Below are 25,606 nucleotides of genomic sequence, written 5' to 3'. Positions count from 1 at the left end.
TGCTATTGTGGAACTCTGGGCCCAGACAGGGAAATGGAAGGGGGGGGGGGGGGAGGGGGGAGGGGTCAGTAGAGAGAGAGATGGAAAGCAAGACGGCAGCAGAGCGTGAGTTTATGAATTTGAGAGTAGGAGAGCAAGGAGCGAAGGCAGAGGGTGCGGACGGCAGGATGGATGGGTGTTTTCCACAGAGTGGGGTTGAAGGAACGCCGTTGGATTGAACTTCTCCACACACGCTGGGCAGGAATTGAACCGGGAAATTTATTTTTTAGACTGGTGACATGGTTTTGGATTTCACCCCTGAATATTCTCTTTTACCATAGTCTGTCTCTCTCTCTCTCGCTCTCTCTCAGCTATCTGTCTTTCTCACACATAAAACAGACACGTACATAATTGCACACACACATACATAGGCACATGCATTGTGTGTGTGTGTGTGTGTGTGTGTGTGTGTGTGTGTGTGTGTGTGTGTGTGTGTGTGTGTGTGTGTGTGTGTGTGTGTGTGTGTGTGTGTGTGTGTGTGTGTGTGTGTGTGTGTGTGTGTGTGTGCTCAGTGTGGGTGGTCCCCTTCAGCCATAGTAGTATATACAAAAGTTAACATGTCGCTGAAGAAACTCTCTCCCTCTCTCCCTCCCCCCTCCCCCTCCCTCCCTGCGGGAGAGTACAGGCCCCCCATTCCCCCGCTATGCCTACCCCATGCAGAGGCAAGAGAATGTGACCGCGGCGCATTCATTCTATCATTAACCCCCTCACCCCCATAACCCCCCCCCCCCCCTAACCCCCATATCCCCGAGAGAGAGGGGAGGAGGTTCATTGCTAAGCATCATGTCCAGCTTTTGGCAATCGCTGCCATGTTGTCGCAGAGTTTTTCAACGTGCTTATCTGTGTGGAATGTAAAACGTTCCCCCTACTCTCGCTTGTTTTTAATTTGTGTGATATTTACAGTGTACACGGGCGCGATTCCGAAAGCAAGTTTTAAGAAGCGAATGTTAATGACCACAGTGTAATGTACCAGATCGTAAGGACTGCATTATTACTGTTAAAAAATATTACGGGAATTACATTTGTGTTAACTGCGTCTCCCATGGCGACGGAGCCTCCGGAAGATGTGTGATTAAAAGTCTGCGATGTTTTCAGGCCGATTCGGGTTTCAGTTTTTGCTCCCATTTCGTCTTAATTACAGCTGTGTGAATTGCCTGCTCCCAACTGCTAATTTTATTTTCTCTTCCTACTCTGACAGCAACTGACACACGCTGTGCGTCTTAACATAGCGAAGGGAATTATTGCGGTGCTCTGAATATTTCTGCCCTCAAATCACTTTGATAGCAGACATGATACAGGCCTGCGTTTACCTTTTTCCTCTAACACTTTTGCTAAGATGTGTTTTTATGATTCTTAACGCAAACTATGAATCGAAGATGATTCTAGCTTGACGGAAAATAAAATGGGTTAATCGTTTTGATCCCAGAGTAGATTATCAGCTTTTTTAACATGTATATTTTTGACTTCTTTTAGAACAAAATTAATTACATAGATTACATGAAATGTCAATATATTACATAATTTTCATTAGTGACACTTCTAGCGGTCAAATACAAATAGATATTACAGGCCTTTATTTGTAATGATTACAACTCCTGGTGCAAAACCTGCCTACTTAAAAGTTTTCACACTTTTGTAAACTTTTGGAAGGCATTCCAATTCCCATTCCACTGTCTTTATAATTAAGCAGTTATCTCTCCGCTTGGGGAATTGGGCTTGTTGAAACAGGAACAATGCAGTCGTAGTTCTACAGAATATAAGGAGTCCAAAGGGCATATCATAGCCTATAAATATCCTTAGATGTTAGGCTGGTGATAACTCTATAATTCTCCTCTTCCAAAGCTGTGTGTATGCTCTATATTTATCCTCGACCAACCCGGACCAGGTATAGAGAGCGCTAACTCTTAGCCTGCTGGCTGGTGATGCGCCGTGCACATTTATCTCTTTCAGCAGGCCCGTTGGAACAACGCTGAGCCTCTCCAGAGAGCCGTGGAGCTAGTACACATTGTTTAGCCCGGACCTGACCTCAGCACTGTCAACAACCTGCAGAGATCGATAGAGAGGCAGTGAAGGGTAGAGCGAGAGGGACGGGAGGAGGGGGGAGACAGGGGGAGGGACTGGTGGGAAGAGAGAGAGAGCGCGAGAATAGGGAGGGAGAACGAGACAGGGGGAGTGAAGGTAGAGGAAGAGGGAGAGAGAGATGGGACGGGGTAAAGAGAGAGAGATATGAGATCAATTGAAGGGAAAGGAGAGAGAGAAACAAACTGAAACAGACTGAAGCCAAAGGAGAAAAAAGAGAAGGGTTAAACTAAAGAGGGAGAGAGCCGGTAGATAAGGGGCAGGGAGCGAGGGAAGGGCTGGAGATAGAACAGAAAGAGGGCTGGAGTGTAGGGAAGGGAAACAGAGGGAGGGACGGAGGGAGGAAGACATAGCAGGAAGGGGAGAGTGTGGGTGGAGGAAGGGGAGCAGACATCATATCTCTTCAGCCCCTCGGTGACCAGACGGTGGGAAGATGAGGTTGTCCCGGTAGGAAGCGGCGGAAAGTAATTGTGACAAACCTTTAGGGTGCTGCTCTAGAGCTAACCGAGGATCCACGATACACTTAAGAGAACCGCTTACTTTTTCCCTCGCTTGTAGCATTCTACTTTTATCGTGGTAAAGTTACATCAATACAACGAAAGTAAGTATGGGTACTCTTTCGTAGAGTGTGTGACTTCTCAACGGACGAATTTTGAAAATACGAACGCTAGCTCTGTCGTCTTGATGTTCTCTTTAACAGCGGCATTAGCGTAGCCATTAGCACTAGCTCGGAGTGTCTTTCCCCCCCCCCCCCATTTAGTCGTTGGTCGTTTTAGGGCTGAGATAGACAAATGACAGGAAACGCTCCAGTGACTGGGTGGTCTGACTTGATTCTGGCGTGCACTCTGACGCGTTGGCTTATTGCGTATTGAGTCAGTTCAGTTTTTTGTGTGTGTGGGTGTGTGGGTCTTCTCATTGGGCGGATGCAGTTCAACGTCCTGTGTGTTAGCCTCTCCTGACTCATTCGCTAATATTCACCACATTGGTTTTTTTGCTGTCTTTCCCCATTGTGCTTTCACACCCATCGTGACAATGAAAAACAGAAACAGTGGGCTATCTTCCCAGGCAATTTTGACACAGAAAGAGGCAGCGTTGTCTCTTGTTTTCTGGGCCTGCTGCAAAATATGTTTTTTGTGATAGAAGCAATGATAATCACAATAAGTAATATGATGATGTGTAATCATCATGTGATATGTAAATTATATGTAATTAGGAAGTAATATACACATTAATTAACAAAAGACATATGTTCACATGTTAAGCAGATATTGGGGTATTTCAAACCAACATGGCGGTCTCTGGTGGGGGGGGATTTCAAAATCAACCCATCCTCTAAAAGGGCATTCCAGGGGGGGGACGGGTTGACCCGCGCTGCACGGTGACTTCCTGTACGAATGTCAACACACGCACTGTTCTGTCGTCCCCTGCAGGGCGTAAAGCATGGAGGACATGGACTTCGAGAGGCGCCGGGAGCTCAGACGGCAGAAGCGTGAGGAGATGCGCCTGGAAGCTGAACGGTAGGGCCTGTCTGTCTGTCTGTCTGTCTGTCTGTCTGTCTGTCTGTCTGTCTGTCTGCATAAGTTTGTCCATTTTTTAATTTTCATTCATTTTCTTGACTGACTCTCTGCCTGTCTATAGACAAACAACAGCTAATACACTCCAATAATACATACATCTTCCCTCGTTACGTCCCATAAAGTCCATTGTAGTTCTTATCCCTATCCTTGACAGTGGTTTATCTATCTAAGTGTAGTACTCGTTTCGTCCAGAGAGGGCGCCATTGTGCTCGTACTCCAGGGTCACGTGGCTCCAGTGTTCTGTGGTTTGTTACAGTACACCTCCTGTCAGATGTCCTCACCCGGCTGGAACCAGAGACCATTAATGCAGCACTTTAAGAGCTTGTAGAGCCTCCGCTGACCCTATAAAGAATAACCATCAGCAAATATTAGCCTTCCTCCTCCTCCTCCTCCTCAGAGAGAGAGAGAGAGAGAGAGAGAGAGAGAGAGAGAGAGACCCTGATCCAATGACCTTAACATGAGACATTTGTAATCGCTCACCCTTTCTCCCCCTCTAACTTTTATTCCTCAGTCTCTCAATTCCTCAGTTTTTTTCGCTTTATTTCGCTGGCCGCCGTCCATGCGAATTCCATTTGGATCGGTTCGGGAGATGGATGAAGCCCCTTCGGTTAAACTAATAGATCCAGCGATGGCGGCAACACGCCTCAGGCTGTTCAGTGATAAAAGAATAGTTAAGAGGCATGGAGGGGGCCGGTGGTAAAATGGTTGATTTACAACGTGCCAGGACAAGACAGTTAATGGTCCTCTCTTAGGAAAAGAAATGCTGTTTATTGGTTTGAGCGTGTCCATGACGATGCAGTTGGACAAGGTCACCGGTCCATTTGAAACCCGAAGGCTATTGGTTTTTATTTGATTATGGCGCATATTAGTCCATCGGTAATAGAGAACCGGTCAATCATTTCAAAACCGACGCTGAATGAAAACGTTAAAGAGTTTCTTCTTCTTGGCGTGTCCGCGATTCTGACGTTAAGACAGCGTGTGCACAGGCAGCCTTCACCTTGGAGGTGTATTCATAGGCAGGCGGCCCTATAAACAAGGTAAAGAATGGGAAAATAAAGTAATAAAAGTGTGTGTGTGCGTGTGTGTGCGCGCACGCTGTGCTTGTCTTGAGGGGGAAAATGCGTCTCGCAAGGCCGCCACACAAACTGAAGCGTGCATCATCCATAACGCCTGGCACTATGTGACACATTGCCCCGGCGTCAACACACAGTTTAAACATCATTCTGGCCCGTCGTGGTGGCGCTGCCAAAGATAAGTTATGTCCCCTGCTCAACGCTCGCGATGATGAATGGAGAAGTGTTGGTGGCGGTGGCGGCGGTGGTGGTGTTGTAGTTCATACAGTGTGTTGTTTTTTTATTCAGGCGTTTTGAGGGTGCGGTTTTAAAAACCTTTGCACGTTTCGAGCCGGCTATCTGCTTGCGTCGTGTTTATTAACGCGCTTGTGTTAAAAAACGGGAGGGTGAAATGTTGTCGGTTTTGGATCGCCCGGCAGTTGTTTGACGTTCCATGAAGAACTCGGCTAACGGTGGCCATTTTGAGTCTGCCTCTCCCCCAGACGCGTTCTACGCCTCATTTCCCTCCGATGCGCCTCAAATAGGCGATTAGCGCGAAGGTTATTGCCATTACGGTACTCTGCATATCAGAGGGTCAAACCTCGAGCACTTTTATGGGGAAATGACGGTAGGTTGATGCTGACTTTGAGACAGAGAAGGTGAGCTAGACGCCAGAAAGACAAAAGTTGTACCGATGGCACATCGTCATCATTGAAAGATCTTAGCCTCACATCTTGCCATGTTTGCCCAAATTTAAACTGTAATCTTTCTCTGCCAATGGTGTGAAACAAACGACAATCAATGTTTTCGTGCGCTCTTTGGCGTTTGGCAGTGAAAACAGCACATTGTGTTGTGTGACGTTGGCGGGCTCCACTCAGCCATCACAGAGTACTTAGGGAGAGCGGGGGGGGGGAGGAGGAGGAAGAGGAGGAGGAGGTGGGGAGATTCAGGGAGATTGCAGGGTCCAGACTCTGTCGCTGTGAGTGGACCAGATGCCGGGCTATTATAACAAGTGTTTACTGGGTTGGTTTTCATGCAATAGTTTTCATGCACGCATAGCATGGCCAAGCTGCTCTGTTTGTGTGTGTGTGTGTGTGTGTGTGTGTGTGTGTGTGTGTGTGTGTGTGTGTGTGTGTGTGTGTGTGTGTGTGTGTGTGTGTGTGTGTGTGTGTGTGTGTGTGTGTGTGAACATTTGGATCAACATCAGGTGATGAAGGCCTGACAAGCACCATTCACACTCTCACAATGTGTGTGTGTGTGTGTGTGTTTCTATCCTGTGTGTTAATGAATAGGGAGCTAGAATGCCCTCAAACTAGCACATTGGTGTAAAACTCCCGGTGCACAAGCCTTTCCGCCGTGTTCCGCACAGTATGATGCCATCAAGTGGACTTTCTCGGTGACCCTAGTCAGAACTCAGCCAACACATACACACTTTTACAGACACAGACCGGCACACACACAAACCCATGCGAGGAAACAATGGAATGTTTTGATGGCTGCGTTCACATACGTTTATAGAATCAAGATGGAATTCGGGAGAATTCTTTGACCGCAGAGTTCACGACCTCTCACTCGAAATAGTGCGGAGACATAGATAAAACGAGCAAAGATGCAGACTCTTATCTATGTGATTCCCATAGGCTGTAAAAGAGACTAAGGTATACACTGCCCATCTTCAGTATCGGTCCCTCTGCAACCAATAGAGTGGCGGTGCCCAAGGAGATCATTTGCATATGATTAGCAGAGGACACAGTCTACGGGAAAACCCTGCCATTTTCAAAGGTCAAAGAGATCCTAGTAACACAAGCAATTCAGGATTTACCAGATGTAATAAAACATGCAAAAATGTTAGTCTTTTAATCATGGCCATTCTTTATCGTTGGCTGTTTTAGGAAATTGACGTTCTGCCTCTCTCTCTCTCTCTCTCTCTCTCTCTCTCTCTCTCTCTCTCTCTCTCTCTCTCTCTCTCTCTCTCTCTCTCTCCTCTCTCTCTCTCTCTCTCTCTCTCTCTCTCTCTCTCTCTCTCTCTCTCTCTCTCTCTCTCTCTTCCCCCCCGTTCTCTCCTCTCATCTTCCCTTATAGTCAGTTGGTGAGTTGCCACGTTAATTAACTGAAAAAATCAACACCTAAATGGTGGAAGATGATTAAAAAAATATTATCCAACGAATAACAGGAGGTGTCAGGCTTCCACTCGGCCGGCGCCAAATTGCTTTTTATGCTCCTGTGAGGGCAAAAAAGATCTGTCAATATATTTCTTGAAGAATAAGAGTCGATGGATGATCATAAAAACAATAGACCGGCTGTCTGGTCCAACCCCCCGTCTCTCTTATGAGGGGTCTGCCAAAAACATGACGCCTCTGTCTCTGCCCAGAACATAACTTACGTTTTATGATCCGAGAAAGCTTATGGCTTTGAGCTCGCTGCAGAAAGAAAACATGATGGGGGTCGTCTACAGAGGGAGAGAGAGAGAGAGAGAGAGAGAGGAGGAGAGAGAGAGAGAGAGAGAGAGGAGAGAAGAGAGAGGAGAGAGGAGAGGGAGAGAGAGAGAGAGAGGGAGAGAGAGAGGAGAGGAGAGAGAGAGAGAGAGAGAGAGAGAGAGAGAGAGAGAGAGAGAGAGAGAGAGAGAGATCATAGCAAGGTTATATTTCTCAGTCCATGCTTCGAGAAGTTTGGAACGACTTTTGAATGGCTAAATAACTTGAAGATGTCAAACTATTGCTCTTCAGCTTCATATGCTGTGCTTACCAACCTCCTCGGTTATATATAGCAGCCGGTGGCTCCTGGCGGTACTGCAGCACAGACACAATGACTAGCGGCCTTTATAGGAGAGAGAGAGAGAGAGAGAGGGAGGGGGAGGGGGAGAGGGAGAGAGAGAGAGAGGAATGAGCGTCTCAGACAGACAGTTAGAGAGAGAGTATGTATGTTGTGGTTCTGTAGGATAGAGACCCAGTTTCAGAGACCCAGCGTGGGAATTGGTCAGCATTTGCCCCACCCCAACCCACTTCCCTCTCTCTCCCCCCCTCGCTCTCTCTCTCTCTCCCCCTCCCTCTCTCTCTCTCTCCCCCATGTGTATTCTCCTGGTCAGAGACATTCTCTCACTCCTCCTTTCTCATGAGGTTTTTTCTTTCCCCTCCAAAATTGCTTTGCGGACATTTCTGAGATGTTTCTTGTTCCAAAGACAATATTTGCATATCGTTTCCCCTCCCAATTATTATTACTGTACCGTTCATCTTTCATACGGAACATTTCTCTCTCTCTCTCTCTGTCGTCTAAAGAAAACTGTTTAAAGCAACACACTTAACACATTTCATAGACACAGGGCTGCCGGAGCCGTTGAGAGGTTTAGAACGCGCCCAGGGCTTCACTCAGCCGGGCTTCCAGACTATAACAAACCCTTCCCAAGTTAAACTACACTTTGCTTCGTTTTAAGTTGAGACGGAATTGGTCCCCGCGTAAAACCCCCGAAAAAGACGACCATTTAGCAGACGCTTTTATCCAAAGTGACTTTCAAGAGAGTCTGAGGCAAAGAATTACACAGTGCTCCGAAGGAACCGGAATCGGAAAAGATAAAATTGGCAGGAATGTTTCATTTTGTCTTCTTATAACGAGTTACATCTCTTGATGCGGAGTGCGGTCCACATTCAACATAGGAGCTTAAAACATCAGGGGGGTGTCACCACTTTGATGTTCGTGCTACTCGGTCGAATCTGGCGGTGTTCGCAGAAGAGGCGGCCTACCCATGACAAGGCAATCTCACCGCAGTGTCTCGTGCATCACTCGTGTTCGCTAAGAAAAACAAATGTTTAACAAAAACATGAGCGCAATACAGTCTTGCTGTCGCTCTCTCTATGTTTGTCCGCCACTAGAAAGTAATTTGTTTTTCCCCCTGAATATATCTCTCGACGGTATTTGTCTGATGAAGTTTTAGTTTGCTGAAAGGAAGCGGCAAGAGCATGATGAAAGTGTTCTTGGAAGGAAAAATAATAATCTGATTTATGCAGCTTCCGCAATGAAGATTTTTTTTATAATTGTGTGTCTTTATAATTTGCTTTTGTTTTCTCCGAACACGTCTGGACTGGTAAAGAGTCACATGTCCTTAAGTGGGAGAAAGGAGGAGAGGAGGGGGGGGGGGGGTGTTGGAGGGGTGAGAAAAAAGCAATCTACAAAGTGTGGAAAGTCAATTATTAACTGTCAACTGCATGAAGTTTGCATTTCTCACGTATCGCGTTGTGTGTGTGTGCGGCCGGGATGTGGGCGGGCCTGTTGGAACACACAGACAGACGTGAACTCGATTACACCGAAGCACATGTCGGCCCAAGTGTGCACGGGGAAAATAAATCCTTGCTCGACTGCAGCCCGTGTTGAAAATCAGTAGATCTGACATTGTCTTAGTACTGTTGTTTTTCTCTATCTAGTCTTTCTATGCTGTTTCCGCTTACCTGTCTCACCAGAGGGGAGAGGAGGGGTTCAGAGTCATTGTTTATGTCCCCGTCGTGATTTGCTTTGAAATGAGGATCTGAACCATGCAAATGGATTGTATCAAGAGATCTGATTTATTTCACCCGTAACCTGGTGAAATGATTCCGAGATACGAGTGCACTGTGCGCCTGGCCCTGCAGATCTGCCCAACTTCAAACCTTTACCGAATCTGCCTCGAAGATCAGGAACATTTATCTTGAGAATAGTGTGGCCGCAAATTTAGAGACGTACCCTCCCCTCCTCGCCACCACTCGACTTTCCGCTTCTCTCCTCTGCTGTATTCTGCTTCTGTATCCTTTCCTCTTCTGTGCTTTCATCTTTTCTACCATACTAATACTTTCCCTCTACTCGGCTTCACCTTAATAACTTCTACTCTACTTCTCTTTTCTCCCCTCTCCTCTCCTCTACTTCCTCTCATCTACTCTACTTTTCTCTCTCCTACTCTACTTCCATCCCCTTCCCTCTCTGCTAATCTACTCTACTTTCCTCTCTTATACTCTACATTCCTTTTCCTCGTCTATACACTACTTTCCTCTCTTCTGCTTTCCTCTCCTCTACACTGCTTGACTCACTGACTCGATTCTCCTCTCATATCTTCTGCATATCTATTTTCCATCATTTTCTTTTCACCTCCCTCTCTTCATTCTCTTCGCTCCATCATTGATCTCTCTCTCTCCCTCTCCCTCTCTCCCTCTCCCTCATCTCCCTCTCCCCTAGCTCCTATCTCCCATCCCTGATCTCTGTACATCCCTGGTGTCAGTGTACGGATACGGTCTGGATACCAAGCACAAACAAAAAGCTATATTAACCGCCGGCCTTGGAGATGCGGCGGAGTTTGTGCATCTCTTTCTCTGGGCGTGACGGACAGGAATGCTAATTCAGCTTTTAGTGGTTTTTGCCCCCTTCCTCCTCCTCCTCCTCCTCCTCCTCCTCCTTCTCCTCCTCCTCTTACTGGGGAACCTATTACTCTGACACTGTCACGGTCCTCGCCGAAGGGTCCTTGTTCCATTTCGGGCTGTTGTCGTTTCGACTTTCCCATGACACTTAGTGCTGAGGGTAAACAGCAGACTGCCGGCGATCCTTCTGGGAGAATGTCTTTACACTACCGTTGTTTTGTACTTGGTTCTATTTGGTATATATTATCGGCGTCAACACTGAAGACCGAAAGCATGAACTCATCAGCGAGGGAGCCAATGACCAACCAGCAATAATGAATCTAATTAAAATAAACAGTTCAGAATGGGAATGAGTCGATTTTTTTTAAGAGCGGCATAAAAATAATGAAGTTATATGTCCTGCACTCAAAGACCCTGTGAAAGCTAATTAGTGTTAGCATGTGAGAGCTAAGATAACCCGTAACCGCAGTCAGCGTCCCACAGGGCTAGCTAGGTCGACCGCAGATCCACGTGTTCGACATTCCTTGGAAGCAGGGGAGAAATCCGAGCGAAAGAATGAAAGGGAGAGGAAACTAGATGTCAGATTTAGTATTCCCAGACAATGGGTTTCATTTCGGGAGTGAAATAAACTTTTATATTTGCTACTTATTATGTTTAATACTTTTATACTTCTGGTTTGGAAGTTAGCGTCGTTTCGTCGGCCCACTTGGCGCATCCTTACAGGAGTAATAAAAGCTCCTTACTATTAGAATTGACTGTTTAGCCGACGCTATTCTCCAGGTTAGCGTACACAGTCGTTACAGACGGCGGTGGTGGGTGAGGAGGCGAGGCGTAGGGGCGACTCTCATTATAAAACGATGAATCTCATCCTCCCTCTCTCCTCCTCTTCCTCCCCCAGCCTGGCGAAGAACGATGAAGACGAGGAGGAGGCGGCGAGGGAGAGGAGGCGCAGGGCGCGCCAGGACCGGATGAAGGGCAGGGACGGGGAGGAGCCCTGTGGACAGACTGACGGCGGGACCAACAGCCACAGGTAGCACACGCGCGCGCGCAACACACACACGCACGCAACATGCGTGCAACACACACGGGCACGCAACACACACGCAACACGCAACACACACACACACACACACACACACACACACACACACACACACACACACACACACACACACACACACACACACACACACACACACACACACACACACACACACACACACACACACGTGTAAATACACAATTCCGTAGACCTTCATACACAATCTAGACAATACACAATTGACATGCACGCATACAGTCACATGCACAAACACACGCACGGGAATTCTTAAGTTCACGTACGCTCTCACGTATGCACACACACATGCACAATTATTGCATAAACATATACGTGCGGAACACACTAGAACACATACAGGGATGCATGCACACCCGGGGAATGAAACAAACGCACACATACACAGACGCATACACACAAACATATATATGTATGTGCATTCATGAATGCATGCAAACTCATGCCACTTACATGCACACATTTACATATACATACACAAACAAATGCACACATACAAGCACACACACTTGCACACATACATATTCATGCACATCGATGTTGTAGGCGGATAGGCAGAAACCCATTTAAATACTTTTTGAATGTTTGAAGCATCCTAAGTATCCTTAGAACATGCAACCATTCTGATGGTTGGCTCATAAATATCACACACACACACACACACACACACACACACACACACACACACACACACACACACACACACACACACACACACACACACACACACACACACACACACACACACACACACACACACACAGATGTGTCAGGTCACTATGCAGCCACTGCTGTGCGTCAAAACCATTGTCATAGAAACAGAACCATGGCACTCGTTGTACTCTGTCATGATGAGAGAGAGGGCTTTTAGGTTGTGGTGTGGAGGAGTGGAGGTTATGTCCTCGCCTTGTGAGCCACACAGGAATTGCTATAGGATAAGAATGGAGGAAAAAGACCTCCATGCCGCCATGAGATTAGAATTGTTAACAGTTACAACAATTCAATATATTTACTTTTAGATGATGTTCAACAGACAGAGAGACGCATCAGGGATGGGTAGATAACAGTGAGCTTTGATGTAAAAAAAAATGTCAGGGGGGGTCTATGAGTAATATAAATTTTACTAATTAGTTTCATCACCGTTTTTTAGCGGTGCTATCCTAGCTGTGCCTGGAAGGGATGAGCGGGTTGAGTGGGTTGCCGTCCATAATCTAGTCTTCAAAGCCCTTTGAGACTGGAATTATGATTCAGGGCTTTACAGATGAAATTACCTTGACTCTCCTTCACTTGACTGCTCAAAAGTTCATATATTTTATGCATTTATAGTGTTAATAAATATAGATGGATGTCCTAAAGATGAAGGTAAGGGATATGAGCATCTTGCTCAGGAATATCGAGTTAGTTAGGGCGGTATGTAGCTCAGGAGATGGAGCGGGTTCGCTGGTAACTACAAGGTTGCTAGTTCGATTCCCGGCTCCTCCTAGCTGAGTAGAGGTGTCCCTGAGCAAGACGCCTGACCCTAACTGCTCCCGATGAGCTGGCTGTCGCCTTGCATGGCTTTGCTTGATTGATTGACAACTTTATTGAACAAGAATGAAAAGAAGTGTTCAAAAGGATTAAAAAAACACAATAAAGCCCAAAGGCTTTATTGTGTTTCCATTGTGGTCCTTTAGAAGGAAAGGGCGAAACAACACATGGACTAAAACATGAAGGACAAGCACACAGCACATGGACTACAACGTTGAGGGAAAAAAGGGAATAAAATAAATAAAACAAAGGATAAGCTCCCAGACACACAGATAGACAAGCAGACACACGACAACGGCTGACGCCGCTGTCGGTGTGTGACTGCGTGTATGAATGTGTGAATGTCAGTAAAATTAAAACAATTACGGTAAAGCGCTTTGGGTGGCCACTGTTTAGAAAAAAGCGCAATATAAATACAGTCCATTTACCGTTCAGTCCATTTCAGTTCTGCAGACATCGGGGATCAAACCCACAACCTTGTTAGCTTGGACTCACCCACGCTCAAACCAGGGCATTGCTGTCAATGCTAATGTGTGTCTTATCTCTCTCTCTCTCTCTCAGCGTGACGGAGACGGTGTCTGTGAGCAGCTCCTACAGTGGGGGAGGAGGAGGAGGAGGAGGAGGAGGAGGAGGAGAAGGAGGAGACGAGGAGGAGCAGGCGCTGCTAGAGCGCATGGCCAAGAGGGAGGAGCGTCGGCAGAAGCGCATGATGGAGGCGCTGGAGCGCCAGCGGGAGCTGGACGGCACCGGGTCCGGGATGGACGCCCCCGGCAACGGTGGGGGAGGCGACGCAGCGGGGAAGAACGACGAAGAGGCGGGGCAGCCCTCCTGGCGCGGGGGTCACCGTGACGACGGGGAGGAGGAGGAGGAGGAGCAGCAGAAGCCGGTGATGTATGGCAGCAGCAGCAGAAGGAGGGAGGAAGAGGAGGAGGAGGAGGAGGTGGAGAAGTATGAGGAAGAGGAGGTGGTGGAGGCGGAGGTGGAGCTTGGAGGAGAAGAGGAGATGGAGCAGAGACGGGAGGAGGAGGAGGAGGAGAAGCCCAGGAGGTCTAGCATCAGGGAACAGGTCAGTGAGACAAGAGCCCTACAGGTTCAGGGTTGTATTACAGACGGCCAAATTATAACTTTATTAACATTTTGTATTTAATTCTCTCTTTTCTTTGATGTGAAAACTGTGTACCTCGATACTTACAAAGAAATTAAACTCTGAAAATGAGTTTTTTCATTATTTCTCAAGTATTCCCCGCCCTAATAGGAAATTGTGCACTTCTTTGACCAACATTACAATAACATGATGACTGTAAGATGACGCAACAATGCATGATGCTATTGCCAAAGCCCTATCGGGCCCTGCCCAGTGTACATGCATTCCCTTGCGAAACCCTAGATCTGACACACGCAACCCGTTTTGGGTTATTTTGTGATCCGTAGAATTCCACTGAGGAACAGGATCAGTTTAAATTGTCAGATCAGGTACAGTCATCGATTCCTTCCACGTCCCTTTTGAGTGATTTCCAAAGAAAAATAAATGAACTCAAGTTTCATCATTTTTATCGAGACTCTTATTATGTTAATGTATTACTGTCGTCCCCCCTCCCCCCCCCCCCCCCCCCCTCCTCCCCTTTCATAGGAAAATAACACAGAGGAAACTCACTCTGCAGTCGGTGGAAATTTAAACTCAAATCAGGGGAGATCTCCTGATTCGCCGTCTCTGGGTGAAGCAGAGACGTGGGGAGAGGTAGTGGAGGGGGTAGGCAACACAGATAGTACTTTAGAAAACAGCGTGAGTGATCGCAACCAAGAGGATAATGAGGTTTCAGAGATACTGCGCGCCACGAGCGCTGCGGCGGCGGTAAGAAGGCTGGTTTGGTGTGTGGAGCACAGTGTGATACACAGAGCACTTTTTACAATCACACTGGGTAACTTCAATGTCTTCCACGCATAAGCTGCTTCGCTGGTAGGGGCTTTGCACTGTGGATCTTTGAAGCAAAGGAACTAACTCAACATGTTCCTTTTGGTATGATTTGGGAAGAGTGTAGAAAGGGAAGGATGCAATTGAATGAATTGGAAAAGATGCAGGCCTGTTTCAAACTGGATGATGAAATGCAATTGTATATTTGCATACAGTGTTATGGTATTACAGTATTTATACACAGTTAATGGACATAGAACATAACACATAGTATATGTATTTATAAATGTTGTACACAAAAGAGGCAGATCAGCGTTCCAGTTTCCAGTCTTGGAATGTGTTTAAATTTTGTCTTAATGGCTGCACATCCGTCAGCTAAGAGCTATTTAAGAACCTCTTAGAGGGTAAAGACCTCAATCTCTGCCACTATGGCAGTCATAAAGACGGCATCGGGGTGATATTAACAGAATTTACGGAATAATTGGAAACCTTTTCAGGAATCCCGCCAAAATTAGCTTGGCGTTCCGAAAATTAATCAAAGAGAAAAAAAAACGCCATTAAACAGCACAATATTTCATGCTCTCTTCACACCCAACTCTTACACTGATTAAAGAAATGGGAGTGGGGGGGGTGGGGGGTCAAAAAAGACCGGGCCAGACATTGAAATTACCCAGACAACCCGTGTGGTCACAAAGTAGGTTTCTTGCGCAGTCGCTAACTAGCGGTAACCGTAGCCTATGGTTTTCTTCGTTGCGGCTACGCCCGCGCGGTATGGGTTTTTAATAAGGTCTAATGCTACGTTTCACGGAGTGGTCACACAGCACCGCGTTCACCGTCACCGGCCGGCTTTTTCCGCCCGTCTCCCGGTCTACTTTATTTACTTTCCTCCTGTCCCGGGCTCCGCTCCACAGAACTGTCACTCCTCTCAACCGAAGGCGGGAAAAATAAAAGATGGTAATATTAACCGCGCGACGACCGCTAACAAAGCTAATTACGTCTTCACACTCACACATGGATTTGTGGGTTTGTAGACCTACTAATAAAAAAATGAAAGTTTAGGTTGATATTTTTGTGGGGGTTGGTGTTTGCCAGCAGGGCGGACTTAAAGTAGTTTGGAGGACTCGTGTCTTACCCCCACTGCCTTCAGTGTGCCTTGGCCGGTGGTGATTCAGTGGAGTGGACCCTGTGAGACGGCATGTTCTTTTGGTGTTCCACTTTGTGTGGTGCGTCCTAGCCACTCTTCCTCTCCTCCTCACCTCCTCTCCCTCTCCCACCGTCCCTTTCTTGGAAATATCACTCCTCAGAACGCCGTGATGTCAAGCGCATCCTGTTCACATTTTTTATTTTTGGCTCGCTGTGTGAGCATCTGCGTGTGTGTGTGTGTGTGGTGTGAGTTGCTTTGGATAAAAGCATCTGCTTAATGCTCTAAATGTGTGATGGGTGTGTGTCTCTAACCCTAAATGTGTATGTGTGTGTGTGTGTGTGTGTGTGTGTGTGTGTGTGTGTGTGTGTGTGTGTGTGTGTGTGTGTGTGTGTGTGTGTGTGTGTGTGTGTGTGTGTGTGTGTGTGTGTGTGTGTGTGTGTGTGTCTCCAGGTGAATGAGAGGGGCGGGGCCAGAGAGGAGAGGGGGAGTCAGAACGGTGGCGTTCACCAGGAAGCTCCTCCCAAGCAACTTAGGAAACCCGAGAGGATCCCGAGGTAACACACACACCAACACACAGTCGCACAAACATATACACACACATACACAGTCACACACACGCATATACACACAGTTACACACACAGTCATACACATACACACATACACTCACGCATACACACACACACACACACACACACACACACACACACACACACACACACACACACACACACACACACACACACACACACAGAGTCACAGAGTCACACAATTATATCATGACCCATGCAACACACACAAACAACACAACACTCAAGCCAAACTGCTCCTCTCTGCCGTTCCGGGTTTTAGACTGAATCATGGATCGCACAAAAAGGCCTCTGCCCTCCAACTGCTTTATTTTGTTGCCAAAGACCATGGTCGACTAAGGAAGAAAGATCCTTCACTATTTGTGGGCTATTTTCCGATATATAAAAGGCATCGCCACTGCTTTTCAATTCCGAAAAATAAGAAAATAAAAACGATTCCATTATCCAATCCATTCAATCTCCACAAAAATGTGTTTTAGTGAACCGTTCAGTGAAGACCTGTACAGTGACCTTAACGTCTCCTTACACCTTACTGTCACCAGAAACAAACCGTGTATCAAAGACCGCCGAAAAGGCATCTGAAATGATGCAGCTGATCGATGAAGCCCCGTTATTATATCCAGTCTGAACCCCCCCCCCCGTCTGGCTGGCTCTGTGCTGTCTGGAAGGACGGACGCTGAACACAACTGATTGGCTGAAACCCGAGAGTGCCCAGAGTAGCTGGTCTCCTTCGGTCGGCTGCACACACACGCATGGCGGAGTTGTCAGCGCCCATTGATTTTTGTTTGCACGGTGTGTGATCCCGCTTTGATCGCAGTCAAGACATGATTGTGGGCCCGAGTCGCGGGGCTTTCGCCGGCGTGCTAGTACAAAAGCCGTCCGACGGTACGACGGTGTGTACACAGATGCCTTGTGTTCACAGTGTCTGGCCTTCTCCGGGTGTCGTCTGAAACGAGGGTCACTGACTGTTAGCTCCCCGCGTCTGCCAAACAGGGGTCAAGGAACCAAAGACTGCCTTTCTCTCTACCTACCGCTCCCTGTGTGTGTGTGTGTGTGTGTGTGTGTGTGTGTGTGTGTGTGTGTGTGTGTGTGTGTGTGTGTGTGTGTGTGTGTGTGTGTGTGTGTGTGTGTGTGTGTGTGTGTGTGTGTGTGTGTGGGCAGTGCATGTGACTGGGTCTGTACATCTGTTTGTGACTGCATATGTCTGTGTGGTCTAATGTGGGTGCACAGATATGTGTGTGTGTGTGTGTGTGTGTGTGTGTGTGTGTGTGTGTGTGTCTGTGTGTGTGTACGTGAGCCTTCTAAGTATGTCACATGCATTATACATCGCCAGTCCGTCTCATTTATCTGTACCGATTTGTGCTCCTCCTCCTCCTCTCTCCACACACACACACACACACACACACACACACACACACACACACACACACACACACACACACACACACACACACACACACACACACACACACACCCCAGCCGCAGCTCCCTCCGTTCCCCGGAGGCGTCCGCGGTTGCCGCCGACAACCAGGACGAGGACGCCGACGCCCGCCTCGCGGAGCGGAAGCTGGAGGAGCTGAAGCGTCGCCGCGACGACACGGAGAGCAAGGAGTTTGAGCGGCTGCGGCAGAAGCAGCAGGAGGCGGACGCCCAGCTGGAGGGGCTGAAGAGCAAGAGGGAGGAGAGGAGGAAGGTGCTGGAGGAGGAGGAGCACCAGAGGAAGCAGGAGGAGGGCGACCGGAAGGCCAGGGAGGAGGTGAGTCAGAGGGGGAGGAGGGGAGGGGGGAGGGAGGGAGGGAGGGAGGAGGGACGGAGGGGGGAGGAAGGAAGGAAGGAAGGAGGGAGGAGGGAGGGTGTACTCGCGGGGTAGGTTACGCCCCCGTTGCGATCTGTCTCTTTCTCTCTCTCTCTCTCTTATCGTTGCTCTCACCCTCTATCTCTCTTTATCATGTGTTTCTCCCTCTCTTATCGTTGGTCTCTCTCTATCTCTCTTTATCATGTGTTTCACTCCTTCTCTTTATCCTTTATCTCTCTCTCTCTCTCTCTCTCTCTTATCGTTGCTCTCACCCTCTATCTCTCTTTATCATGTTTTTCTCTCTCTCTTATCGTTGGTCTCTCTCTATCTCTCTTTATCATGTGTTTCACTCCTTCTCTTTATCCTTTATCTCTCTCTCTCTCTCTCTTATCGTTGATCTCACTCTATCTCTCTTTATCATGTGTTTCTCCCTCTCTTATCGTTGGTCTCTCTCTATCTCTCTTTATCATGTGTTTCACTCTTTCTCTTTATCTCTCTCTCTCTCTTATCGTTGATCTCACTCTATCTCTCTTTATCATGTGTTTCACTCTTTCTCTTTATCTCTCTCTCTCTCTTATCGTTGATCTCACTCTCTATCTCTCTTTATCATGTGTTTCTCTCTTTCCCTCTATAGTTTATCTCTCTCTCTCATTGGTTATTTCTCTCTCTTATCCTTGTCTCCCTCTCTATCTCTCTTTATCGTGTGTTTTTTCTCTTTCTCTTTCTCGTTTGTACCTCTACTGTTTATCACTCGGTTTCCCTTTCTATCGTTTGCCTCTCACTTTATCTTGTGTGTATCTCCTTCGTTTGTCTTTATGTTTTCTCTCTCTGTCCTTTATCGATGTCTTGCTCTCTTCTCCCGTTCTCTCTTCCTCGGATCCGTCACTCCGACTCTGCCGTGAAGCGTCCTGTGAAACAAAGCAATCCACCAATCAGCGCGCTGTGTGGTGAGCGGGAAACACCTGTGGGATGTTGGCAAACTCCGAGCGGGGCTCTGGAAGGTCTGGCGTTGTGTGATTTCCTGGTGTTTCGCCCTTCATCACCCCCCCCCCCCCCACTCATTACTCAACACGTCCGCCCCCGCCGCCCCCCCCCCTACTGTGATGACTTCATCAGTACACATCGCCTCGAACATCGAGATAATTCCTGGGAGCTGTCTGCTAAACTGTCTGCCGCGCTGACAGTCTGTTTGCACCTCAAATTGCACCTTTTTCCACACACTTACGTAAACTGCACGCGTACGCACACACTGATCGGGTTTGTGTCAGCTTTGTGATATGGGCCGCGGTCGCGTTGTCTTCTTCTTCTTCTTCTTCTTCTTCTTCTTCTTCTTCTTCTTCTTCTTCTACTACTACTACTACTACTACTACTACTACTACTTCTCCTTCTCCTTCTCCTTCTCCTTCTCCTTCTCCTTCTCCTTCTCATCCTTCATCTTCTCCTCCTCCTCCTCCTCCTCCTCCTCCTCCTCCTCCTCCTCCTCCTTCTTCTTCTTCTCCTGTGTCTGTTATATCCTGTGTGGGCTCGTCTTGGCCAGCCCCTCCGTACCCCTCGCTCTGCGTGGCTCTCGCGCTCCGCTTCCACTTGGTCGTTAACGAGGCCTTCATAATTAAAAGATGTCCTGGGGAGATACGCGTAGACTCGTCCAGGCCAGGGAGCAGATGCACACAGATGCCAGGGAGACCAGGATCACAGTACACACGCGCGCAGGAAGCGATTGCCAGGGTTGATGCGTACCTATAATTAGGTTAGTTGAAAATCAAGGTCAATAAAGCCTATAACAATCTCCCATTCTATTGGCCTTTTAGTTTAAAATCATTCATTGAAACTACCATTTCGTTCACCCTTGATTCATGTTATGTTTTACATTCAACATTGTCTTTAGAAATAAAGGTCCTTATGATTGATTTTATTTATATTAATATACTTAATGTTAAATGCCAGGCCATTATTATAGACGTCTACTTACCTGGCTGGAAATATATTGCTCCCTCAAAGTTAAGACCTAAACTATTACGCATTTCTTTCAGACGCCATGAATCAGAGCTGTCTTGAATGAAGCGTCCTTGGCAAACTCAAGCTTATTGTTGTGATTCTGCCTCGCCAAAAAAAAGAACCCAGTCACCATTGATGATGTCCATGCTGAGTATATCTCTCTCTCTCTCACTCTCTCTCTCTCTCTCTCTCTCTCTCTCTCTCTCTTTCTCTTTCTCTCTGTCTGTCTGTCTGACCAGGAGGAGAAGAGGAGGATGAAGGAGGAGATCGAGAGAAGAAGAGCGGAGGCCGCAGAGAAGAGACAGAAGGGGGAGGAGGGGCTGGATGGAGAGGGGAAGGCGTTCAAGTGTGTGAGCCCTAGAGGCTCCTCCCTCAAGGTCAGTCCTCAAGGTCACCTCTCACCTCTTTCAAGGTCACCTGGATCCTGTTGTTTGTCTGACCCTCAAAGTCTGCCATCTTCTTTTTTCGTTACCTGTAAACACACTGCTCTTGCCTTAAAGACTCAGAAAAAGGGTTACGAAACATTAAAGGTTGTATCAGCGATGTTTGGTGACGTCACTTCTGTTGGTATTTGAAGCGAGACCCCAAACAAACTGAGCCAGCTCGCTGCCCCTCCCTTCCGTGTTTCGTGCATCCAGTAAAAACTATCATGAACGCAACGGAAAAAAACGGACCCCTTTTTTGGTGATTGGTTGGAATACTAATTATTTTGGTTTTGTGTGGTTGGTAGTACCATTTGTTTTTGTGTACGATCTCGGAGCAAGGGCTGCCTACGGAGACGTGTCTTGTTGACGGCCTGCTTATTGGCCGGGCAGCTAGCGGATCGTGAGGAAGGATCAGATGAATGTTTATGTTTCGGCCTAGAATCGCAGATAACTATTTAACCATTGAACTTTTAAAACTGTTAACAACGCTTTGCTGTCACGCCAAAATATATAGATATATATCTTCATTTTTTTACGTTTCTTATCTGCTCCTTTTACAATGACTTTAGAATATTGCTCTTCACTTCTGCACAGGGCTTTTGAAAACTCTGTCCGGGGGCAAAGTCATCAACACATTTAGAGCCCCTCTCGTTTCTGTTACACTGACAAAGCCCACTCCAAACATCTCCAGGGAGACGGAGAGATGAAGAGGTGGTTGAACTGATGTCTATTCCTCACACCTCCTCCTCCTCCTCTTCTGAGTGCCATGTTATCGAGAGAGATTAAGGGCGAATAATTCATCTAAAGTGTCTCAGAGTGAGGGAGAAACTCAGAGGAACGTGTAATTAATACGTGGCTCTCAAACCCCCGCCGTAACCCCTCTATGATTGGCCAACATTGCTCTCTCATTTATGTGTGCGTGTGCGTGTGTGTCCGCGTGTGCGTGAGACAAATTCACACCAGACAAACGCGCACGCAGGCAAATGTGCTGAAAAATTGTTATCCGAAACGACACGGAAAACTCCCCACTTAAAGTGAAAGCTGCTTCTCGCCGACGTAACGTATAATTAGGTTGAAAGTGAATAAATGTTTTCCAGCATTACCGAAAACTTGCTCCCATGTGTTGAGAAGAAGAATATTCATTTTTTTTCTTTGCCACTGGATACAATTTATTTAGCGAAAGTTAGCAAGAATACCCATCTGTCTCTGCTCGGTGCGGCTTGGACCTTCAGGGCTTGACTAGAATAGTTTCCGAGCACTTAGCTCTTGTTTGTTTTTATTCTGTCGCTATTTGTGTGTTTCGTTGATCAGCTAATCAAATCATCCATAATCAATAACCCTGCACCCTAAAGCTACCCATGTCTGAGACACACCTCATCTTGTTCGTCATCTACACTGTAGGTACAACTGTTTGTGTGGTTGTGGTGTGTGTGTGTGCATGTGTGTGTGTTTGTGTGTGTGTGCTTTATTTGCGGTGATAAAGTGCTGTAGTTTCAAGGACTTTTATCTATGTGTCTCTAGGCCGTCTCGAGTATTTAAGAAGCATTGAATAAAAGGCCTTATTATTATTATTAGTTATGGAACACGGTGCGACTATTTCATAATTTGTCGTGTTGTAGAATCTGCTTCCTACCATGGCTTGTGAATACATTACATACCATAGATAGACAGAATATATGAGTTATATGATATGGTTTTATTGATAACATTATTGAAAACATTATCCATCATTAACAACAGATATGTCCAGGTCATTTTAAGCATCACACATTTCAACTTTTAAGACCCGATACGAATCCAATTCTGAAAAACGCATGTTTTTCCAAATTATTTATTGATTTCTAAAAAATAAAAATGTAAGACATAATCGTTACCCCAAAACCAATGCTGGTTTTGGGGGCATGGGAAGCCAGCATTCTCTTAAAGGGAAGGACCGAACGAACGTCACGTACACACAGGAAAAAGCGATTAGGCTCCGAGAGAAATACTGTGACCACAGTCTGAGGGTTTACAGCTCCTCAAAATGCCGCTGACAATAGGGAATTTCCTGCCCCAGAGTATTTCTGGCAACTCCCACAGTTGGTAGCTGAATGCTAACAACCGGACGTTTCTGGCCCCTATTTTTATTTATTTATTTATTTTACTTTGCCAAGTGTTTAAGGAACACACCCTATACAGCCTTTAAAGGATGTGTTCTCTAATTGGGGATTTCATTTTCGCACTTTCATGTGTCTGTACTTGCATGCGTGCTTCATCTTTCTATATTCCTGCATGTTCCTCTTGTTTGCATTGTGTGTGTGTGTGTGTGTGTGTGTGTGTGTGTGTGTGTGTGTGTGTGTGTGTGTGTGTGTGTGTGTGTGTGTGTGTGTGTGTGTGTGTGTGTGTGTGTGTGTGTGTGTGTGTGTGTGTGTTGCGATCTAGCTGGATAGAAAGCTGCATTGTATGAAGATGACGAACAAGAGAAACCGTAAATAAACAGGAACAGGAAATGGTTTTATTTCCATATTGAGAAGAAAGCAGGGATTCTCTTCAATAACGACTGGACAAATCCTATTCCAAGTCCCCTCATATCTTGCCATCAAAGTTCCATTATATCATCCTTTTTGGTCACACTGGCAGTATATCGTTTTTTACCGGTAGAATATTGATATTTTAAGGCTTTTCATTTTTTTTGCAATTGCGACAAAACCACAGCATATAAAGTGTTTGACCTTGTAGCTGTTTGGAGGCAGTTCAAGAAGCTAAGCTAGCTGTTGTGTTGTTGTAGCACTTTAATAAATTGGCCTCCTCCCATTCCTCTCCCAACAGATCGAGGAGAGAACAGAGTTCCTCAACAAGTCGGCACAGAGAAGGTAAAAAAAATACAATCTAAAATCATTTTCCATCTTTTTCAGTTTCCAAGTTTCAGTTCAAGTCGCCAAATCCTAGTTTAATTACGGGCTGTAACTGATGCATGTTTTGGTGTATTTTTAGTATGGGTGTAAGTGTGGAAGGAACAATACCTTTTTTGTATAGTGTGTCGCTCCCGCCACCTGTTGGGGCGAAGCTAAGCTAGCCCCCATTAAGCTAAGGACCACCCTGATTGGACAATCTGCTAAATGGCGGTTAGGAAAACCAATCTTCATCAGGTGTAATCATGAACAACATTGTGGCAAACAAGCACTGCAAAGCAGGCCGGCCGGATCAGAGACTTACAGTCGCTCAAGGGAGTGTAAAGAGTTTAAAAGTGTTTTATATTTTATAATCATGGAACGTTACCCTGCGTGTTCTCTCTAACTGTACTCTGTGTGTCTTTTAGCTCGGTGAAACTGCCTCACTCTCCTGTTGTCTCCAAGATTGACAACCGGCTGGAGCAGTACACTTCAGCTGCCCAGGTCAGCACTACCACCGATATGTCGTCAATAACGTCTACATTTAGGGCGTTTAGCGGGCGCTTTTATCCAAAGCGACTTGCAATAAGTACATTTGTCATAAGAAGTGAAACATTATATCGCTGTCGGTACAGTAAAGATGTTCAGAGAAGTGCAAGTACTAACAATCGCTAGGCTAACCCGTTCCCCGTATACTGCACTGATGGCTAGCTACTGCAGATGCTACACAATTAAGTACTATGAATAAATATAAGCTGGTGAGCGACTCTGCGGTCCTGACATCGGCAGGGAGCTCGTTCCACCACTGTGGTCCCAAAACAGAGTAGAGTCATTAAATGGATTCAGTGGTACTATTCTTACTATTCAGTTATTTGTCAGACACTGAGATCCACAGCACTGAATTATAATTAATTTGTGGGGGGATACATGTCAGTGAAGGCGCTGTAGGTAAGACGGGAGCGTTGTAAAGAGAGAAGAGATGAGGTTTTTGAAACTATTCAACTTTTAAACTCCCTCTCTGCCATTGAGAAGTGTTGGATTTCACACACCTGTGAATGACAGGCGAGATATATTCCCCGAAACTTCCCCAAATCGGGGGGGGAGAGATGTCCTGAGCAATCCGAAATTAGCCGTGAGTGGTCTACAATCGAATTAGCACACACAGAGGCCGGTGTGGTCAACTCGAAAAACAGATATTCTCATGTTACCTCACCAGTCGCTGACGCGTGGCTAGGCCATTTCCGAACTCTAACACCAGCACTTAAAACTTCCCTACAGCCACTTTAACAAGCAGGTCCACGAGCTAGGCATTACACTCAGGGTCGCCTCAAGGTTAGGTTTGGGTTGCGGACATTTGGAGGTTCAAACTAGTGCTGTCAAGCAATCAAAATATTTAATTGTGATTAATCGCATTAATGCCATAGTTAACTCATGATTAATCGCGAGCAATCGCGATTAATCACAATTCTTTTTTCTATGCTAAATATCCCTTGATTTCTTAGTCACATTAATATTTCTCATTTTAATGCTCTTATCAACATGGAGAAGAGCATCGGCTTGCCTTGTGCAAATGTTTTTTTATTGATAACAACATTGGCATATACTGATCAAAACAGGACGATACAAAAAAAAATCCTATAGTGCAATTAAACGATGAACATACAAACATACTGCCTTGAACATAGCAGTCAGGCTACTGCTTCTTTGTTTTGAGCCAAAGAAAAAAAAAAAAAAGAATTGCGTTAATCGCGTGATAAAAAAATTTACGCCGTTAAAATTGGTTTGCGTTAACGCCGTTAATAACGCGTTTAACTGGCAGCACTAGTTCGAACCCATAACCATTCACCTTTTCTAGACCCAAACCCCCTAACTGCTCTCCCGCCTCACGGTGGCTAATAACCCTGCAGCGAACAGCAGCAGTGGGGTCTGTAGAGAGGTGTGTGGTGGTGACTCAGGGAGATATTAATAAAGGCGCAGCGTGGCTGGGCCCGGGCAGCCGGCGGAACACGGTAATAATTCTGTTCAAATTTGCCCGCGGGCTGTTATTAAGAACCATGTACGGCAGTGATGGCTGTCTTAGGAACAGGCTCTGTGGATCGCTCAGTGAGCGAAGACACACACACACACACACACACACACATGCTTCAAG

General features: G+C 46.5%; 2 protein-coding genes across 3 annotated transcripts in view; both read left to right on the top strand.

The window, feature by feature from the left end:
• The window catches only part of LOC130372883 (troponin T, fast skeletal muscle isoforms-like), a 116,914-nt gene that overhangs the window by 48,344 nt on the left and 42,964 nt on the right, over positions 1-25,606 (top strand). The gene's annotated exons all lie outside the window — the stretch shown is intronic.
• Positions 2,490-25,606, top strand: part of cald1a (caldesmon 1a) — a 31,761-nt gene continuing 8,644 nt past the window's right edge. The window contains exons 1-9 of one of the 2 annotated variants that reach the window (XR_008893368.1): positions 2,490-2,719; positions 3,549-3,635; positions 11,021-11,152; positions 13,289-13,793; positions 16,234-16,337; positions 17,852-18,128; positions 20,402-20,539; positions 23,396-23,439; positions 23,886-23,961. Coding sequence is in view for 1 of the 2 variants with exons in the window: in XM_056578714.1 (XP_056434689.1) it covers positions 3,559-3,635; positions 11,021-11,152; positions 13,289-13,793; positions 16,234-16,337; positions 17,852-18,128; positions 20,402-20,539; positions 23,396-23,439; positions 23,886-23,961 (1,353 nt within the window). In the remaining variant the exon portion in view is untranslated. The remainder of the gene's footprint in view (positions 2,720-3,548; positions 3,636-11,020; positions 11,153-13,288; positions 13,794-16,233; positions 16,338-17,851; positions 18,129-20,401; positions 20,540-23,395; positions 23,440-23,885; positions 23,962-25,606) is intronic. The other variant, XM_056578714.1, reaches the window with a different exon arrangement.

This window comes from Gadus chalcogrammus, chromosome 19 (genome assembly GCF_026213295.1).
Source record: "Gadus chalcogrammus isolate NIFS_2021 chromosome 19, NIFS_Gcha_1.0, whole genome shotgun sequence".
Classification (NCBI taxonomy): domain Eukaryota; kingdom Metazoa; phylum Chordata; class Actinopteri; order Gadiformes; family Gadidae; genus Gadus; species Gadus chalcogrammus.
This window is presented reverse-complemented; position numbering and strand designations above follow the sequence as displayed.